The sequence below is a fragment of the Centruroides vittatus genome, unplaced genomic scaffold (genome assembly GCF_030686945.1).
Source record: "Centruroides vittatus isolate TY-2023 unplaced genomic scaffold, ASM3068694v2 scaffold_576, whole genome shotgun sequence".
Taxonomy (NCBI): Eukaryota; Metazoa; Arthropoda; class Arachnida; order Scorpiones; family Buthidae; genus Centruroides; species Centruroides vittatus.
In genome coordinates this window covers 2344399-2367177 of record NW_027122713.1, presented here as the reverse complement: position 1 = coordinate 2367177, position 22779 = coordinate 2344399, and the positions used below count along the sequence as shown (strand labels likewise).

Here is a 22779-nt window from a genome sequence, read left to right as displayed (position 1 = left end):
TCAAAACAGCACAATAAAAGGACAGAGTAAAGTCCAAATCAAGTTCCTGTTTCCAGCACTTTCTCAACAAGCATTGCAAAAATACCAGAAAATGGCAGTGTGGACGAAAACCAAATATCAGATGATTATCCATTACAACTTCCCATAATCTCAGTAAAGATGAGTGTTTTTCAGAAATGTCTTGTTTTGGGAACATTGTCCTTTCTTGAAGACCATTACACGATGGTATACACAGTGTAAAAGTGGTAATTTTGATGTGGAGGATGACACATGCTCAGGTAGGCCAACAGAAGCAGTGACATCAAAAAATATAGCTGCTGTAGAGAAACTTCTCAGCGAAGACAGGCAAATCATCTATTGGCAGATTCAGGAACTATTGAAGAATAGTGTATCATCTGTTCATGACATTCTGAACAAGCACTTAGAATTAAGAAAGGTTTGTTCACTTTGGGTGCCCCATTCACTGATGAAGGAGCAGAAGCATAACAAGGTAAAATGGTGTAAAAAAAATCATTAAATGATTTGAGTCTAAGACATCCAAGGATATTAGTAGTATAATGACTGATGTACTGGCTGAAGTACATAATGTAATGTAAGTAGTAAATCTGTAAATATAATGTAGTAGTATAATGGGGATGACACCTGGCTGTATTATTATGATGTGTCAACAAAATCTCAGAGAAAAGTTTGGCTCTTTGAAGAAGAAGCAACTCCAGTAGAGGTCTGAAAATCATGTTCAACGAAGAAATGAATGGTTGCTGCATTCTTTGCAAAATGCAGTATTGTGGAAAGGGTCATACTAGAAAAACAGCATACGGTCACTAGTTCCTGGTACACCCAAACATGTTTGCCAAAAGTAATTCAACAACAGGAACATCCGACCAAGATCCCAGCTCAACACATGGCTCCTACACCATGATAACACTCCAGTGCATAGGTCATACGATAGTCACCTATTTGATCAAGTCTGGACTAACTGTTTTGGATCACCCTCTGTACAGTCCAGGTCTTGCTCCCAGTGACTTTGACTTATTTTCAGAAGTGAAAAAAATGTCTCAAAGAAAGACAATTTTCCAGCAATGAGGAGTTTCTGTCAGTACATAATCAAGAGTGTGCTGATCTCCTAGAAGAAAAGTGGAGGGCATGGTTTGATAACTGGTTTTGACATATGGCAAGATGCATTGAGTGTGGTGGAGAATATTTTGAGACTAAAAAGTAAACCTGAGGGATAAAACTTTCTGAGCAACCTACGTAAACATCTTTACTCAAGACTAATGAAGTATTAATTGAATCAAATAACTGTTTCTACTGTGTTCTAAAATAAAGATTATTATTGAGTGCTATAAATAAAAATTAAATTGCCTCATTTATTTGTATAAAATTGCTTTTAAAATAAAAATTGCAATAAAAATGACTTTTAATTAGTTTAAAAATAAATTATAGTATTTCCTAGAATAAGAATGTGCTAGATCTTGAATGTGTATCTCTTGGCTGCTGTAGTTAAGCAACAAAGTTACAGTAGCAGTAAGTCATAAGATAGAACAGAATAAAAACTTTGAAAATTTAAACATTGCAACATATGATATTACGTGACTATTTCAGGTAGTTTGTAAAGTCAAATGAAACTAAACAAATTACTAACAAGTCAGTCATAAAGTACTAAATTCCACTCAGTGCATATGCTCAATGTCGATGACGTTTTCAATAAAACTCTAACAAAATTCACAAAAAAAAGTTAGTTTACATCTTGAAGAAAATGGCATCTAGCATAAGTTTCTAAATCTTTTTTGAGTGCATAACTTGTAGATTAAACAGTATGAAATGATACAAATAACTGCCCATGTTACGCAATGTATAAAAAATATTTTGAATAAGAATGCACTAGCAACATTTACAACTTTGAGTTTAGAAATAGCTATTTTGTTGTAAACAAATCTGTCACAATGTCCAGCAAACGAAAGAATAATGATGATGTCATTCTTGTTTAACTTTTTTGATTTTACAAACTTATTCTTTTGTTTTTATAATCTCAAATTTCTTGCAAAAATGTCAAATATTTCAAATATATTATAACTGTTTAAACATAATTTTCTAATATATTTTCTATATATTTTATGTCCTAATTTGTAATGAATGTGAAACAGTTTTCCTTCATAGAGTAAGAAACATCAACACCATTCTTATTCAGAGAAAGACTATAATTTTAAATAGTAAAATTTTTTCAGTAAAAGTTTTACTAAATAAACAAGAAATATTAAAGATATTACAAAAGCTAGAAATTGTCAGACTTAAGTGAATTTTTCTTTAAAAGTGAATACCCCAATTGAGAGTTTTTACACATTATTGTTTAAAATTCTTTAAAGAGGCATTTGAAAATTTTTGAAATAAGTTTCTGATTTGAAATAAACACATTAAATTTTTATTTCTTAGATTTAAAATTTCATTAAATAAAAATACTATTCTCAGTATAAATATTTAACTTAGTTTACCTCTTTTATTAACAGAAGAAGATACCTTTGGCTTTTTGGAAACTCCTTAAAAAAAAACAAAGTTTACATAAGAAATTGAGTAATAAAATAATACTTATTTATTAATGCACTAATTAATTATAAATTTATATTTGATGATGATGATAATAATCCAACTTAGCACTAATCATCCATTAACAGATATTTCCAAATATGATTGATTTAAACTTTTATTTATAAATGAACATTAAATTCAAACAAACTTTCAAAGCATTAATAAATTTTCTCTACATCAATTTTAATAATAATAAAGCATCAGAGAAATAAAAACATATACAGCGGACAGGTGGTGCTTCATATAATGTACTTAATCCGTTCCAGGTGCACGTCTGTTAAGTGAAACGTCCGTTATACGAAATGCATTTTCCCATAGAAATACATGTTAAAACATCTAATTCGTTCCACAGCATAAAATAACCATACTGTATCATAAAAAAATGAACATGGGGTGCATTCTTTTATTCCTCTGCGTAACTCTGCACAAGCAACATCCATTTAAAAATTCCTATGAAACGCGTTCCTAAATTTTGGTGGGAGTGCACACCGTTGAATGGCAAAAACGGCCGCTTGTACCAGTAGTTTACGGTGGAAAGCAACATGGTGTCCTCCATGGCTCAGATAGTTTCGTTTCCGGGTCCATTATGCGGTTTTATGAATGAGAATTTCGAAATTGTGAAAGCGCAAGTTAGTGCACGCAGTGATGTAAGTGTTTTTACGAATTTTTTTCGAATGGTAGCCGGCATTCTAATTTTTTTCGTGGCTATTTTGAATGCTCTTTCAACAAATAATCCATTTTATGGTTAAATTTTACAATTGGGATCCTTCTTTTGCTTTTTAAAGCTCATATTTTAGAATTATAAATTCCTCCATCACGATACTGTCGATAGTGCGAGCGCTACCATCTTTCTTTCTTTCACCGTCGTTCCTAAATGCCTACAAACAGCAGCGCACTCCCGTAGCAGAAACGCAGAGCGACCGCTATTAAAGAACGCACCCATGGAGGAGTCACCAATTATGCCAGAATGTCCATTGTTCGCAGCCAGTCCATTGCTTGAGTCACATAACAGCCAAACAGAAAGTCTGTTGTTCGCAGCGCCCGTTATTCGAGGCGTACGTTATACGAGGCACCACTGTATTTCATTTTCAAGATTTTAAATTGACTGCATCTTAACTTTAAGAATATTCTTTGCCATTCTCCAAGTTTATAGCGTATGTCCATAAATGTTCTTTCCAATTTTGAAAATTTATTTAGTCTGCAAGGTACATACATTAAACAAACATGAGCAGAAAGAGTAACTCAAAAAGTTTATTGTACGCAGAAGGAAACTAGTCAAGTTCAACATGACATGATACCAACATTCAACCTCTCATTACATATTGTGCCGCTTCAATTGGAAGAGGACATTTGGAACATGGTGTTCCAGAAAGAAGGTGCTCAATCTCACTTCCACAATAATGTGAGATCATACCTCAATCAACATCCATCCCAACATTGGATCTGACACGGAGGCTCTTCACTGCTAACAAAGGATTGAAGAGTGAAGTGACAAATGATTTCTTTGTGAAAGTTTATCCTGACACACTGTAAATGTGTGACAAGGAGTTGAATATCAGTGTGATGTCATTTGAGCTACTAATGATACTCATTTTGAACTTGACTAGTTTATTTCTGTGGTTAATAAACTTTTCATGTTGCTCTTTCAGCTTGCATTTGTTTCATGTATGGATCTTGTAGACTCACTAAGTAATAAATTTCCATATGGAAAGAACATTTACAAACATCCTATATAATAAAAAATTTTACCGTATTTCCTGTATGTTTTATATTTTCTGTTAAATATACTTAAAAAAAAATGTATTTAAAGAGTAGAACCATCAATAAACTATATTTATTTTTAATTATTATCTAATTTCTCGTCCTGAAAATTCTTTCTATGTAAGTAAGATGCATCAAAAATTCAAAGCAATACATTGTATTTAATTCATCTATATATATAAGCCATTGTCACGTCATGTCTGTAGCGTCTGTAATGGTATCCACTTAACCCCAGATACACACCCTAATTTACACACCTCCTCTCCACCGAGTTGGACCCACCATGTGGCAAAATGAAGTGGCAGAAAAAGACATAAGGCACAATACACCACCCGTTACAGTTATCTGTATATATATGTTGTAATATTATCACGTACATATATTATCAATATCGTATATATATATATATATATAAATCTTATTTATTAAGATTAGTTTTTAAGATAAAGAATTGTATATATTTATATATATTAAGTGCATCAAACTTTTAAATATTACATGCTTTAAACCATAAAATAATATGTATCCAACTTTTAAAAATTAAGCGCATTAAGTGGGAATTTGTAAAGAACGCCTACTAGGAGATGTCCTGGGTACTAGTCTTTTATAAATGTCATATTTTAAAGAAATCAAAGGAAATGTTTCACAACTAAGAAATGTAAAAATAATTAATAAAAAATATTTACTTTCTGCACTTCCACCTTTACGATCATAAACAATTGGAGAGTGGGTACGTTTTCGAGATCGAGGTTCTTTCTTCTCTCTCTTATGTCCCGCTTTTAAATAAAAAATGTATTTATTTATTTATTTTAAACAAAATTGTGCATTTACTCAATTTAATTCAAATTTTTTTACCAGTCTCTGAACCAGATCTTGATGCTGTTAAGGAGTGAGAAGGTGATCGTGATGCCGAGTCACTCGACGACATCACGCTACTATTTCTATCTTCTTCACACGAGCAACTACATTCAGCAGGAGCAGAACTAGAAGCTTCACTGCGGGTATCAAAATCCTGATCTTCACTTCCACCTCCAGCTTCTGGTTCCCTATTACCAGTTCCGACATCGTCTTGAGCTGCATTCTGAATTTCATCAGTTAATTCATCAGCTGCAACCATAACATGTAATTTGTCAACATCTGATTCTTCTTGCTCCTGTTCTTTATTTGTGGGAGATTTATCTTTAGCAACTGGAACAAATGAAATGATTTATTAAAATAAAATGTATATATTTAATATTATATTTTAAGTTATCTACCATCTTTTGATGTGGTAGCTGTTTTGCTTGTGGCAGCAGTTTTAGTTGTTTCTTTTTCTATTTTGCTAGATGTCTTGCTAACTTGTGAAGATAGCTTAGGGGTTGGTTTCTTTTCAGATACCTTTTTCACAACTTTTGGAACTGTCTTCTTAGTAGTAACAGTAGTAGTGGTAGAAGGTGTTGTTGTGGTTGTGGATGTTGTTTTAGTGTTTACTTTTTTCACTGTTAAGAAAATAAGATGTTCTGTAAAGAGTATTTATTTGATATATATATATAGTTAATGCTCAGTTATCTGATATTCAAATGTGTTTTAAATGCTTGCAAATTTAAGTAATTTCATCAATCAACTACTTTAATAAAAATTCTAATTTTTGGAAAATGTTATTTAAATTAAATTTTAGTAGTTCTGGTCATTCATTAGTATCTACACCCAAACAAAATATGTTTTTTTCTTTATTAAAGATTATTCTGTTAGCATTATACAAACATTCTTTTCATATTTTTAATTCTTGAAAACAGGTAACTGAACATACACTGTATACAATCATTGTTTAAATACTGAAAATTGCTTCAATTTCTTTCTTTAAAAATAATGGAGAATATATTTTTTGAATATTAAATTATGCATAGATAAAAAGATATATATATATATATATATGGAAAAGCTATAATTATGCATAAAGGTTTGTACTTCTCGGATGTATAAAGTTTAGATATTATAAAACAATACAAGCAAAGAATAGAATGTGTAAGATAAATTTAACTGAATGTATGTGTATAAAAATCAATTCCTTGCTAATTCATATTATTCATTTTCCTAAATAACTAGTGAAAAAAAAATGAAAGTAATAGAAACAATAAACTGATAAAAAATGTGGATAAAATAATCTTTATTCAATAAAATGAAATGTTAAAATCACAAGAATGATTTTAAAACAATAATACAATCATTTTTAATTATTATATCTACTAAATACATAAAACAGAAAGTTAATAAATTTCAAATGATGCACTTAAAATGTTAATAAAACAACTAAACAATGAATGAAAGTAATTAGAAAATTAGATGTTAGTTATCAGAATTGTAAAAATAGCAAAAATTGAAATTTGGTAATGCGTAATTCTGATTAAATCATAAAAATTACTCCAATGAATCATATCATTATTTTATTGTAGAAATTATTAATCTACATTATTTAATCTCTCATAAATGCTTTTTTTTTTTTGTTAATCTTTCTCATTGATTATTATCTCATATATAATACTTTAAATTCTCTGACAAAATTGTGTGTTTGTGAATTGAAAATGTATTTAATATAAAATAAACATCTGTAGAGAAATGTCAGTCTATTATTTTTAATAATCAAACCTTAATTTGTTTGTAAATAATTCATAACTAGTTGAGAAGCAAGGATTACATTAAGAAGAAAACGTATTGTACTTCCAAATTAATTTCATATTCATTTTTTATGAAAAAAATTGTTATTTGGAGAGGTACTAGCTGGACACTACATGATTTTACCTTCAAATTAAAATAAATAAAATAAAAAGAATAAAATAGTTTAAACTTTAGAGTTTGAGGAAGAATCTTCACTGTAACTCCAATTTTTATTTTATTCTAAAAGTATTTTTCGTTGGCAATCTTTGTGTCTGATTCAGAATTCCTGAAGTTAAATGTTTCATCCAAATTATTTTTATTTGAAAATTTAAATAAGAAACATCATCAATATGATGGGATTCTTCACATAAGTTTGTTCATTGTACTTCAATATAATGATATTCTCACCAATTTCGTTGATGTAAATTGTTCTTATGAAATAGTAAATGATTTTACTGGTACAGTACCAGAATGGTCACAAATCTTATAAATTTGTGCTAACATGTCAAATTTGGAATAAATATAAAATAAACATTACAAGATGAAAATTTTGTGCTGTCACTGCAACTATAATTTAAGTAGATTGTAGTTTTAAAATGTTATATAATGGCATTGTAAAAACAAAGATAGAAAGAAATGTCTCTTTGGAATTCAAAAATCCAGCATATTTTAAGTAAATAAAATGAAATATAAAAGTTACCAGTTTTCGTCAATTCGGACTTCAGTCTATGAGAAATCTTTTCTTTAGTATTTGATAAGCTACTAATTGATTTGGCACTATTACTACTTTTTATGCTCGCTTTTGTACTTTCTGATTTCACGCTTGCTTTACTTTCGACTGCCTTTGTGCTTGTCGTGGATGATTTTGTGCTTTTAACCTAAAAATAAAAATTATTTAAAAATTAAATATGTCATAAAAAAAAGTAAATCATTTCTGTTACTTATTCTATTTTATAAGCTTATAAAATTAAACATAAAATATACATTTCAGAATCATCATATTTGATATTTTTCATAAAAAGTAAACAGAAATTACTCCATCACATATAATAATTTTAAATATTGGGTTATTCGGAAAGTAATTTCGTTTTTTTTCATGGGAAAAAAACAATTTTCTTACAATATATAAATATTTTATTGAATTATATATTGACCATTTTGATCAAATACCTGTTGCCATATTTCTGGTAGTAGAATGATTCCACATTCATGAAAGTTTTGATATTTGCTTACAAAAAAACTGATCCAAGTGATTTTTCACATCCTCATTTGAAGTAAATGTTTTACTGTTTAAAAATTTTGTAAAGACCAGAACAAGTAATAATCCAAGGATTTCAGATCTGGCAAATATGGTGGGTGTGGATCAACCATATTTGCCAGATTAGCACATCATTCAAGCTGTAACAGTTTTTGATGAGTTACTAAAACTTGTGTGAAATTTGGCATTATCATGGTAAAACACTACACCTTTTTTGTTGATCAATTCTGACCTTTTCTGTCTGATGATGTTACTCAATTTGTTTATTCAATGGCAGTACACTTTCGAATCAATTGTTAAATTGTCTGGTAAAGCTCAAAAAACAATTTCCTTAAAATCCCACCAAAGAGAGCATCTCTCTTTAAGAATATATGGAACCTGTGTATCAAGCTTTGAAACAAAAACCAATTCATTTCAAGTAATCATAAACAGTTCAATTCAACAAATTTAATCTCTTAGTGATTTCTTGTGTTGTTATTTGGCAGTTTGCTCCAATCAGTACATTTATTTTGTTTTCATTGGCTTCAACTGGCATCCAGAACGTGATGGATCTTCAACATTGAAATTGCCAGAAAAAAATTTTGTGAACCACTTTTGGCACTGTCTTTCTCTCAACACATCTCTATACATGCATCACAATTTTTTTCTTGCTTGAACAGCATTTTGATTTTTTGGCAATAAAAATGCAAAGTATGCCGAAAATGATGCTTTTGATTTTCCATATTTGATGGGACACCAAAGAAAAAAAAAACAATTGTACTGAATCAAACAAAATTTTTTACAAATATGTCTTAAAATGTCAGCTGTCAAAATATATACTGAAAATATGGTTTAAAATGAAACTGGCTGGTAAAAATACAACTAATTCCTCTAGTAATAAAACAACGAAATTACTTTCCAAACAACCCAATAGTATAAATACAGTAAGACCCCACTTAACACTGATTCAATATAACACGGTCTGCTCGGAGCGGCAAAAAGATGTACTTTCTTTAAATCTATGTTTGTTTGGGTGAAATTTTGGAAAAAATATAACATCATGGATGCAATAGGAAATATCAACTTCACTTGGCAAGAATTAACTGATAAATGCATGAATGAAGTGTGGAAGAAGTTATGGCTGAAGGTATCCAAGAATTCTCAACTAGAAGAGCCTATCACTGTATTGTTAGGTTAACCAAACTCAACCTAATCGATACAGCAGGACTAGAAGATGTAGATGAGCAGGATATTGAGGAGTTACAGCAGGTTTCTGGTGAGAGCCTTACCAACAACGACTTTCAAAAACTGGCAGAACAAGGAATTCATGTCGAACTGAAGAATAGAGATTCTGAAAATGAAGAACTTAAAAAATTTCTCTACAGATTTCCTTAGTGAAAGTTTGGTAACAATAACTGAAATCATTGATCAAACTGTAGTGAATGATCCAGATTTTGAAAGGAGTGCAAAAGCAAAACAAGGCATTTTGGATGCGATCTTTTGCTAATGACATTTGCTTAAGGAAAGAAAAAAGCGACAAATGAAACTTCATGACTTTATTGCAAAAAAACAAGAATTTCAGAAAAGTCAGGACCTTCATCACAAAAAATGAACTTTACATTTCTGTGTGCATATGTTTATGTGTTATTTAACATATATTATTATATAAATTAATATAAAAATAACTTAAAATTAAAGTAAAATTTGTCTATTTTTGGTCGCGTGTTCCCTTATCCCTATTTACTCTATGTTAAAATGACCGTATTTAACGCTATTTCATTTAGTGCTTTGTCATCTAAGAACGCATCTCCCGCATTAAGTAGGGTCTTACTGTAATATAGTTTAAGTAAAAAATGAAGAAAAATGATAGTATTTGTTATAAATATGAAAACACTGCCTCAATTTATTAATATTTCCAAATATTCTAAATGTTTTTATAAACTCTCATTGACAATAAAGTTATGCACTAAGAAGGTGGCTTTGGAACTGAATGAAACTTTATTAGTGCAAATATAATGAGAATGGTAGTAAGTGATTAGAATATAGTGAAGGAACATCCTGCACAACAATGCTATAATTTAAAGAAACCTTTAGTATCATGTATGACTGCATCCTGCCTTGATACATGAACCAATATGGTCAGACATGGAAACACACAGGTATTGTATACTATCCTGTGACAGATTTGCCCACAGATGTTGAAACTGCTGCTCCAAATTCCTCATATGTGTAGATGGCCAAAGTCAGTGCCCCGTCTGGTCCCACAAATGCATAGACGTTTGATGGGCAATAAATCTGGAAAACGTGAGCCAAGGAAGTGTGGCAATGTGATGGAAACCTTCCTGAGAAACCCTAGCTGTGTTTAGCCAAACATTACCTTGCTAGAAAATGGCTGTTTGCAGCCCTGCCATTAAAGGCAACACAAGATTCAGGATTTCTTCAATGTATTGCTGTGCTATCAATCACTACTAGAAGTAAATGACTGTCATACAAGATGGCTTCCCACATCAGCATGTCAGTAGCGGGATAATGTGCCATTCTATAGAAAAATGAGATTAAAATGCTCACCAATAGAGATGGGTAGTTCATAGTCAGAACCATTCCAAATGAACTGTTTGGGACTTGGTACTATTAATACGTTCTTTGTCTTGTACTTTTACGAACATAGATATTCACAGAACAGTGAACTCTTTATCTGGATTTGAACTTTAACTAAATGAAAATATTCCATGAGTTTTTAGGAATGATCAAATTAGTTTTGGGTATTTTATAAAGATATTTTAAAAATTTCTATTTTTTATTACAGTTCATAATTATTTGTTTTATTAGTAACTAGCAGATATGTGCAGCATTGCCAAGCCAAAAAGTAAGGAGGCTAAAGGTTAAAATGAAAACCATATTACAAATTTGGTTATTTTAGTCTACTGTTATGTTTATCACAAATTGTTGAAGAGAACAATTCTGGGAAAGAGTGGGATGTCTAGATTTCGTGGAAGTCTATATTTTCCTCAGAGTCCCAGAGAATAAGTAAGAAAAACTTGGTGCAGATTGGATAAAAGGTTTAAGAGTGAATAAGGGAGAGGAAATCGGGAGGGGTAAGGTATTCAGGTTTCATGACAGTCTATATTTTCCTTAGAGTCTGAGTTAAGCAAGAATAATTTGAAACAGATTGATCAAAAAGCTAAGAACAGAGAATGAAGAGATATAACTGTTTTCAAGTATTAAATGATAGCAAATAGTATACATTATTTAAACATTAAATTCCTAATATTTTAGGTATCTTTCCTACAATAATAAATTATGTTATGCTATTCATTATTTATTTTTTTATTAAAACAATTTTGCCTTGAATCCATTTTCATATCTTTTTTATATCTATACGCAACCCAATTGTTATTCTTCGATAACCCAAATTAACCAAACTGGTTTCTGTTAACGACTGCTATTTATCAATTATATTTTCTGAAAGTAATGGAAAATGACTTAGATTTAATTTTCTTTGAATCAAAGACAAGGAGAAAAATTTATCTGAACTCTATAAAATCATTCTGCTTTAAAATATAATATAACATAAATTAGTCCTTATGCTAAAAATATATAATGATTAAAATTGTATATAAAATATAGTAGACTCATGCTCTAATCACTTGTTTTACAACACCTCACTTTAAAATGACTGTATAAATTATGAATGGCTACATTTTTCATTGACTATCCTGGTTTAATATTATGTAATTCAAACTGTATTTCTAGGAATAGATTCTCAACTTATGATGGTTCATTTAGTAATAGTTTCCCAGAAACCAATCTGTGTATAAAGCAAGGATCTATTCTATAAAAACATGTTCCACTTGTATTGATGTAATTGTATATAAAAAGATATTTTAATTATAAAGGTAAATAAAAATTAACATTCAATACTGAGCAACAGTCTAATTATCTTAAATTCATTTATAATTTTATTAAATTATTATATGTAAAAAAAAGTGCACAAAGTCCTCCACTCAATCATTCTACAAGTTTAAAACCATTCTTACACACAACATAAATAAATAAACTCTATTAAAAACTAAATAGAAACATAGATTTATTTCAATAGTCTTAAAACTTAATTAAAAATTTAAAAGATCAAGCAACTAGTTTTAAGAAGCCATAAATATTCTTTATTTAATAACATTTTTGTCCTCTCTGTGGTCATCCTCAGTTTTGCAAAGAACACAAATAAATGGTGTGGAATGCAAATCTAAAATGATTCATTAAGTTTGGAATACAGTGCCTAAAGCTTAAAAAAGTTTATTAAAGCAAAATCCTAAAGAATTGGCAATCAATAAATTTGTCACTTCTGTTTCATAGCTCTGCAGATCTATAGATATTCGTGTTTACAAAGTAGAATAAGAAACATCACAAGATAATTTGTAAAAGTGACCAAAGCTAATGTCACTAGGAGTATTCACAATCCATAAACTTTCTTACTATACTAGTTTTCATGGTTTTCTTAAAAGCCACAAAAGCATCATTTTCTTAATTTTGTTTTCATTAGTACAGGTTCTATGGCAAAAGTCAATGGCTTAACAAAAATTTTCCTCCGAGCAACATTTACAAATTATCAAAATTTGCCAACAGAGGAATCAGTCATTTTGTGATTTTAAAAATGGCTAAAAGAATTTCACAAAAGACAATGCTGACTAAAAAAGTGGAACAAAGATGAAATAAGGACTGCAAATCATTCTGTTGAAATGCAGGTTCAAAGTTTGGAGCTTTTGTAAAACATGTCAATGGCTTAACAAAAATTTTCCTCCGAGCAACATTTACAAATTATCAAAATTTGCCAACAGAGGAATCAGTCATTTTGTGATTTTAAAAATGGCTAAAAGAATTTCACAAAAGACAATGCTGACTAAAAAAGTGGAACAAAGATGAAATAAGGACTGCAAATCATTCTGTTGAAATGCAGGTTCAAAGTTTGGAGCTTTTGTAAAACGTGGCTCTCTTAAAGCAAGAAAAGTTTCTCATTGTGAATACCTCTACTGTCTCTACTGTATCAAATACAAGGTGTGATAACTTAATTCCTGGAATGCACCTTTAAAAAAATATATATATGGAAAATTTCCTGATGAAAATCGTACAAATGTCGTCACCAGGGGACAGCTGTCTTTAAAATCTACATTTCCCAGCACTTGTTTTAAGTGGATAAAAGCAGTCAACAACCCCCAAAGGTATGGATGGATGCAGGCAAGACATCTGAATGTCACCAGTTCCTTTTTACAAATTATTCGTAATTTTAATTGGAAGTGTTTTGTGTTTTTACAAGGACTTTTTAGTAACTTTCGGCGACAAGTAGCCTAGAAAGAAAGGTCGGCTGCCGAAAAGTGTATTGTCTCGGAACACAGAAAATAAATGGTGATCCCTTTTGGGCAGATTTGTCTTTATTTCTATTAAAAAATAATTCTCCATCGGATGAAAATTTCCTGATATATATGGAACTGTATACTAGTGGCTACTGTTGCCTTCAAAGTACTCTTCTTGTGCATCTATACACTGACTTAAACATCATTCCCATTTCTAGAAGCAGGCTTAAAACTCATTTTTCAGAATACTGTTGAGTAGCTGTTTCACATGTATGAATGTGAGACAGCTACCTCAACAGTTGGATATCAGTTATATTAGAAAACCTTCAACCTTTCAGCACAGCTTTTAATTTTGGAAATAGCCAGAAATCACAGGGAGCTAAGTCAGGTGAATAGGCAGGATGATCTAATTGGGTAATTGCTTTCTTGTCCAGAAAATGTCTCACAGTGAGTGCACTGTGACTTGGCATGATGAATGATCCACTTGTCAAACCATAGTTCGAGTCTTTCTTCAAACAGAATCTTTGTAGTACTTCTAAATAGTGTTGTTGATTGACTGTCCCTGTTAAATAAATTCTTGGTGGACTATTCCCTTGTAATTGAAGAAACGTCAGCATGGTCTTAAACTGTGAGCATGACATGTGTGACTTTTTAGGGCACAGTGAACTTGAGGATTTCCATTGCATGCTCTGATTTTTAGTTTCTGGGTTGTACTGTAACGTTTCAGAAGTCCATTTGCTGATTTTTGCACAAAATTTAATATTAATATGTTGCTAAGAGTACACACAAATAACTATTACCTTCCCAATATCTAATTAGTAACTATCTCTATCAGCTTGAAATTTACACACATATTAGTTCAAACATGAATGCAAGTGTCATTCCAATATAATTATGTCATGGATGACACTAAGTGGCCATTCTGGGAATTAAATTGTCACATCTTGTATATATATTCTTCAAGTCATTATTACATGTCATATTCTTATATTTGTGTAAGCTAGAACCACTTAAATTAAGGACTCATTAAATTATATACAAAAGTAATTTTAAAATAATAAACAACATACCTTTACTGGAGATTTCTGAAGAACCTTCATTTCTTTTGACGAAGATTTTACAGCACTTTCTGCTTTTGACTGATTAACTCTCTGAACACTCGGTTTTGTCGACATTTTGCTACTTGTGCTACTTTTCTTTGTTGTAAAAGATTGAGAACTCGATTTTGTTATTTTGCTGTTAATTAATTTGGATGGTGTTTTAGCTGAAGGTTTAGTGATTTTTGTTTTAACTTTGGATTTCACTGAAGGCTTAACAGTGATTGCTAAATGGATGCCAAAATTGTAAACATTAAAATAAATATTAAATAATTTTAAGCAATATATTAGAATATGAAATATGCAATGTTTCAGGATTATCAATTATCAATTCAAATGCTTATTTATGCAAATATCTAAAAGCAGATTTTATTGGATTATCTTTTTTCTACATATTTACTTAGATAATAAATAATATGGATGAATGGTAGGCAATTAGACTGCTTTAACATTAACAATAATAATTGCTGTTTAGACCAGTAAAATATTCTTTTTAAAATTTTTTCTTCAACTTAAAACTGCCGAGAGGTGGCACGCTCTCTCTTTGCAAACTTTACAAAGGGCTGTAGCATTTGTCATGAAATCTTTTTCTTTGTCTTTGTGCCTGACATGGTGATTTTGTTCCACGCCCTAATTCAAGGCCAAACCTTGAATGTATGTGTTATTTTATTATATACTTTTTGTAAATTATTAAACAAATTCACCAGATATTTGCTGAAGATGTTTGTTGTGCTAATTTACAGCCCATTACTCAAGCAAGCACACAACAATTGCATTAATTTAAAAAATAAATTTAATAATTCAAGCTTATTTGCAAGAAAAGAGTGATCCGAAGCAAGGCTTGAACCTGCATCTTTCATATACTGTAGAGATATGTTATCAGTTAAAGTTAGCACGAGATGATGCATAACTGTCAGCCTTTAATACAAATTATTTAATTTTTTAAGTTAATATCTATCTAAAAGATAGCCCAATAAAATCACATTTTAACATTTTCTGGTCTGTCAATGAGTGAGACCACAATTTCTCTTATAAGGTTTTAGTAGTTTCCATTCTGTTTCTCAAATTAAATAACCACATATACTCTAATTTTTTAACAATTTTATGACTTGGGTTTCACTTCCATGCTTTCAAAGCTTTATTTTAAATTGCAAGTACCAAAAGTGCATGTGCAATTATTTTGTTCTTTTGAAGAGAGTAATATGAGAAGAAGATAATAGAAAACTGAGCACATGTTCTCTTCTTTTCCATTCTCATAAAGTATGAAATGGCCTAAGTTAACCTCCACTGCTTGAATGACTGGAAATAGTCCTGTATTTGACAGTTCCACAAAATATATAAGAAGAAATATTAAGAGTAGGTTCAGGCTGTACAAAAGAGTATGAAAATTCCTTTCAAGCCAATAAATCAGCATTTACATCAAAGGAAATTCCCTCACATCCTGGCAACCATAAGAGAAAAACACTGTTCATTGGAACACAAAAAGCATTTCACACGTAAGTGTTTTTGATGGCATTTCAAACAGCTTTTCTGTCAAAAATGATGCAGATAGTCTTATTAAGAGGAAAGCTACATAAAATAGTGCAAAATGCACTATATAATAAAATAATAGCTATTGAGATTCGAGGGTTGGATGTCACGCCAAACTTTTGTTTAAGCAAGAAAGGAAGAAATTATCACAAAGGCATTAATTACATGTAGATTTCACAGGCACTTTCAACGTTTTATAATTTGCCGTAATCAGACAGAACATAAATTTGTCTGCCTGAGGACAGTAAATTATAAAATGTCGAAAGTGCTTGCAAAAATAGTGAAATCTACACGTAATTAACGTCTTTGTGATAATTTCTTCCTTTCTTGCTTAAATAATAGTTAAGAAACATAGTAAGGATAAAGAAGACTTTAACCTGAATGTCCCCTCCAAATGCTACTATTGGTTTTGGCTCCACTTGTAAACCAGTCTAAATCCTATGGATGAAAAGTCACCCTACCCATATGACAAATCAGGGTGTCTATCAAACAAACTCAGGTAACATTCTGTCAGAGTTCATAGAAGAGATATCTTTCTTCAACATGTGCCTCAGCAGAGACAAAATAACCAAACAAATAGGATAGAAAAACTGTTTATCAACCAACAAGAAGATACAGAATAAAATTTCATTTTCACTCATTTTATAATGGTCAATAAGAAATGAAACCTTGAAACCAACCCTTGCATTTTCCATCAAAATGTTAGTCTTGATTTACACAATTTCAAGTTTGCAAAGAACCAATCTACTATGTAAATCAGCTGATTAATTTCTATGATTTTTCAAATACAGTTTCAATATAAAGTAAATTAGAGTTAGTTCACATGCCTGATGACTATATTTTATTTGCTATCATTTTCTGACAATAAATGCATTTGTTTACAAAAGACTTCAAAGCCACTTTTATTGCTCAAAATACTTTACTCGTTGTCTTCGTGCTTCAGTGGGGAGATTCCATATGCTAGCTTGAACAAAATTAGAATTTATTTGACATTGCTCGAGTTTTATTAGTTTTGAAAATGAATTTAGTTATCAATCATGGTGATTCTGGAGTTTTAATCTGCTATGTAAGAAGTTGTTGAACAACATTTGGTGACGTCATGGTCGACTCAACTCACTATTTTAAGTTGAAGTCAAACCACAACTAGTTTGCAAGTCTGCTTGGTGACAGGGATTGTTACAACTTTATAAAGTTGCTGGTTCCAGGCTAAACAACTTCCACATTTATTTAGCCAACAGGAAAGCAAGATATAAACCAAAGAAGTTGCAAGTGGTGTTGTTTAGTAATATGGCTGAGAAGCTAGTAACGGTGAGGCAGCTTGAACTAATGATTAATTTGTTGGACGAACATAAAAATATGGTATCTGGAAAATTTTATATCTCATTTACAGGAAAAGAGGTAAAATTATGGAAGGATTTCAATATTTTACCAAATGCAAATGGCACTGATCCTCTAAAACCTCAGATTAATAGAGAAAAGTAAAGACAGACTACATTTGTTTGTTTTAAATAATAACTAAATAATTTAATCGGTAGTTTTAATAACAGATTAGATTATTATAAAAAAATTAGTATGATTTTTTATATTAGGCCTACAGTCTATTAAATTTAGTGACAGTATATACTTGTATACTTGTGTTGTAGATCAATAAAAATATAGCTCATTGGAACATTATATTGCTAGTTAAAATTAAACTAATGAATCTCTAACATTTGTACATGAGGAAAGACTGGTCAGCAAGTGGCCATGCGAATTGTTCTCACTATGCAGTGAGAAGGTGAGAAAAGTTGAATGTAACGAATAATCATGTGACACCCAGAAAGTCATTTCTCACACAGTGAGAAGTTCTGGTGAGATAACATACCTATCCCATCAGGCATCACAAGTCGTATCTCTCAAGTAGATCTCACATAGCAGACTAGAGCCCCTGTTTTGACTAGGTCAGGGGTCGGCAACCTTTTTTCCATAAAGAGCCATTCTTAGATTTATATTTACCAAAATAATACTTATGGAGCCACAAGTCAGCAACTTAAATTATAAAATATACATTTTTGAAAATTGAGCCTAAAAAGTTTTTTGTTGTTAAAATAGGTTTATTTGTGCTTTGCTTAAAGGTACTGTAATAAAATACACTGCAATTCAATTATTTATTATAAATGTTACAATAGTCAATTATAAAATATAATTATTAAAGTAAAAAATAAGTTAATTTATATGAAGAATGAAATAACATTTTTCTTTGGTCAAACAGTAAGCTGGGATTTCAAATATTTTATAATATATTTGACTTGTATGAATAATAAAATAGAAAACTTCATATATTGTTCTTAATTTTATCTTTTTTCTTATGATTTCTAATGATATTTTTGTTGCTGAATTTCTCAAGAAACTTTGTCAAAATTCGGTAAATATGGCATTACTTTCATTTTCAAACAAGACGGCAGACTCGCACTGTTTAGCTGATTTCATAGTTTATTTTTAATAAAATTCACATTCAAAAATATCTGTTCACAAAAAAATGTCAATCCGAAAATCGACAGAAATTCAAATGCATAAGGATTCAACTATGTAGATGCAAATTTAGTAGCGAGTGAGAGGTTGCAAACGATATAGTTCTTGCAAAGAAACACATGCACAAGCAAGAAGCGAGAAATCCCGCTGGCGTGAGCGAATTTCTGGTTCTTGCTCATATCTGACAGGGTTTGATGTTTATTGCATCTCCCTCTTCTCACCACATACTCTCGCTCGCTCACGTCTGCATAGTCACACCCTAAGTTTTTAATGGAACAGTGCCTGATACTTATATTCAAAGTATCAAAATCAGCTTGATCTTGCCTTTTAAGATTTTCTAGCTCAACCATTTATGTTGTGCAACAAAAGTATATTTCTGTCTCTCTAAATTTTCTAATTCACTTTTAAGATTTACAAATTTTGAACTCCACATTTCCTTGATTTTTAAATCTGCTAGTTCTAGTTGAAAAACTGCTTGATCAATATTACTAAAAGTGAAATATTCAAATCAGCAGAATTGATTTAGAGTGGTCTCAATAAAAACAATAACATTGTCTTTTCCTTTCTAAACTCTAAATCTCTCACCAAATTCCGATTTCATATTTACCACTATTATACGCAAAATATGATCCTGTTGATATTTCTTCAACATAGAGAAAGGCACATTGTTTACCATACTCAGGAAAAAGTTGCAAACATAATTATTGTTCAAAAGCAAGTACTTCTTCTAAAAGCAAAATATTTCCCTTCTTTCGCAGTTTCTTGTTTAGTGTGTTCAAATGTGAGGTCATGTCCACCATAAAATAAAAGTTTTGTAACCAATCGTGATTATTGAGCTCAACATATTAAACATCCTTTTGGTTTAAAAATAATTTTATTTCTTCAATACAAGTAGCAAATCACATTAACACTGCTACTCTGGAAAGCCACCTTACTTTATTGTGTAAAAAACAATTGGAATATTGGTTATTGACTGCCAATGATATAGTGGTTTTGGCATTACTTTGTTCACAATTTGTACAACCAGGTCTATAACTAATGTTATTTCCTTCAGAAAAGTTTGTGAACAAAGTGCCCCCTGATGGATTATGTGCTGAAAAGAATAAAAAAACAAATTTTGCATAACTTTTTAACATAGAAACAAAACCTTTCTTTTCACCTTTCATATTTAATGCTCCATCGATTGCAATTAATACTATTTTATTAATATCAATATTTTTACTTTTCAAACAATTGGTAACAGCAGATTCTATATCCTCACTTCAAGTTTGTCCTGAAAGTGGCAGTATATCAAGTAACTCTTCCTGAAGTCCGTCAGAGTTAACATATCTACAAGTAAGTACAACCTGTGCAACATCATTCACATCGCAAGATACATCACAGACAATAGAAAATCCTGGTGTTGAATTTAAATCCGTAACTTGCCTACTAGTTACATCTGCCCATATGAACAGTTACAGTCTTAGAAGACAATGGCATGTCTTTTATTTTAGCAATTATTTCTGTTTTTTACCATTGGTCCATTTCATAATTGGACAATTTTAAAATCACAAAAAAAGTTATTCAGAAATTTTAATAAAACAATCTTTCACATAGAATTTTTATTCAGGTCCCCTTTAATAGGTTATAGGTTGAATTTAATAAAACAATCTTTCACATAGGAATTTTAATAAAACAATCTTTCATCTATCTCATACATTACCATTGGACAATTTTAAAATCACAAAAAAGTTATTCAGAAATTTTAATAAACAATTTTTCAGAAACAATCTTTCACAGGCCATCCATAAATAGCTTTCCCGTTTCACTATTTCTAGAGGCACAACAAAACTAGTAGTAGTTGTATTACTACTTGATTTTATCCAATTTGAAAATGTACTTTTACTCAAGTTCATTTTACATTTAAGTTGTTCTACTGTCTTTCTTCTCCCTCTCAATAAGTGTTTGCAAATGCTTTATGTTTATTTAAAAAATGCTTTTGTACATTTGATTTTTTGTTATTAAAAAACTTTTCTTGACATATTAAACACACTGGGAATCCTGTTAAATTTGCAACAACTGCATGGGATTCAGTTCATTCACTTCTAAATTCTCTATTTTCTTCTCCTTTTCTCTTTTTTTTCCAACCATATTAAATATCTCAATACTAACAGCAGCTTTTATTCAACATTTTTCTTTAGTTTATTAAATATCATAGTGTGCAAAACACAAGTAAATAAGAACAGTATAAAACTACCATACATCAAGATGACATGTCTTGACATATGGTAGTTTTATACTGCTTGTGTCACTATTTTAAAATTAAATCAGGCAGGAGAAACTGACCTGGAATATTCGTGATGATCATGTCTCCAATTTTAAATTTACCTTACAGTCATGAGATGTTTCCACAGGTTATATTTTTAGACGAAACCATTCATCCAATGTCAGGAAGTCTTTGAGTGATTTAAAGTATATCTGTTTTGCTTTCGACAGAAAATTATAGCTCAACCACACCTTTTGGTTGAAAACAGCAGAAGCATTGAACAACAAATCCTTATTAATCAGGGATGATTTTTGTAAAATTTCTTTTCCCCACACTTACATAATTAAGGCTGCCCACCCCAGTCCCTTTTTAGAAACTAACAAGTTACTTGTATGAACTTCCAACACGAAAAATTTATTTGAGAATAAAAGAATTACAAACAATAAACTAATTATTACTGTTTTATTTTACATAACTTTTTATCAATAAGAACTTTGATATCCATAAAATTAATTTTTAAAAAAGGGATCAAGTAACAGTTACAATAATTACATCATCTTTTTGTGTTGTATTAAAAGATCAATATATGAGGTTTTCCAAAATCATATGGCTGGGTAAATTATTTACAATCAGTAAAACTTTAAATTCAAGATTTTTTCCTCCATATAATATCTAACTTCTGGGATAAAACATTTATTAAGTCTTTCTGTAAAAATTTGTATTGTCATCCAGATATTTTTACTTGCCATTTAATAAATTAGCAATCTATTCAAATTCAACTTTCACCAAAGTTTTAGGGATCAATCGACAAGCAGCAGTTTCAATGTACAATGTACAATCTTCTGAAACATTGCTACAAAAAGAAAGGTCACATAATCCTCGGCTACTTTGGAATTACTAGCAGTTTTCCATGATTCTGCATTGTAAGTTCTACTTGGCATATTTTTCCAAAAAGTATCAGTTTCATCTGCATTCCAAACTTGATAAGAGCTTAGCCACCATACTATCTTCAATAATTTTGGCTAAATTTGGAAGAAATACTTTACCAGCCTGCTCATCTTAATATAAAGATCACAGGTGAAATTATATATGATGAAGTGCATACCTTAAAGAAAACAGTTTATCCAATATGTACTTGCAGGAAATTCATACTTTCTATCTAACTAAGCTTAGTTTCATTTCTTTAATCTGCTTAAAAATTCTTAATGCCTTCTGCTTGATGACATTTCATCTACTGGAATTCTTTTATGTGAAATCTTCTACCCACATTATCAGATCTTTTTCCATTTTCTCTTTCACAATTTCTTTTGTGTCTGATGATGATTTAATACCTAATCTTCTTCCAGAAAGTACATGGTTCTTACTGTAGCTTTTGGTGATGTGTTGTAAGGCCACAACAATAGGAAAGGAATTAACCATCACTGGTCATTTTCAAGTAAGCCAGAACTAAGTGTCTGAAGCTTGAACACTATTTTAAAAAACAAGAATGTACTTCATATGTAGATGAAGAAAGTATTTTATCTTTGCAGCAGTATCGAGTCAACTTATTATTATGAGTCCATTTTTTTCATACATTCAAAGTTTTTTAAATGTAAATTTGAGCTCCAAGACTGAGTTGCATCCTTGTCAACTTGAGATGACCATAACATAAAATCTTTATAGATATGCAGATATCAATAAATACATATTTCTGTTTTAAAGCCAACTTTCATCATTAAAATATTCAGGTAAAAAAAAGACAGCTTTTAAATTAAAAGAAACTTTAAGCTTAACAAAAAACTCAAATTACTTTTCTGTTATTTATAGCATCTGAATTTTGAAAACTACACTAGA

The 22779-nt window shown here is 30.4% G+C and overlaps 1 protein-coding gene across 5 annotated transcripts in view; it reads right to left on the bottom strand.

Moving 5' to 3' along the window:
* Positions 1–22779, bottom strand: part of LOC136989476 (YTH domain-containing protein 1-like) — a 101550-nt gene that overhangs the window by 59235 nt on the left and 19536 nt on the right. For 3 of the 5 annotated variants that reach the window (XR_010882920.1, XM_067287633.1, XM_067287634.1), the window contains exons 3-8: positions 14634–14887; positions 7679–7856; positions 5601–5822; positions 5200–5532; positions 5031–5120; positions 2490–2534 (exon numbers count right to left, since the gene is read on the bottom strand). Coding sequence is in view for 4 of the 5 variants with exons in the window: in XM_067287633.1 (XP_067143734.1) it covers positions 2490–2534; positions 5031–5120; positions 5200–5532; positions 5601–5822; positions 7679–7856; positions 14634–14887 (1122 nt within the window). In the remaining variant the exon portion in view is untranslated. The remainder of the gene's footprint in view (positions 1–2489; positions 2535–5030; positions 5121–5199; positions 5533–5600; positions 5823–7678; positions 7857–14633; positions 14888–22779) is intronic. The other 2 variants (XM_067287635.1, XM_067287636.1) reach the window with 2 other exon arrangements.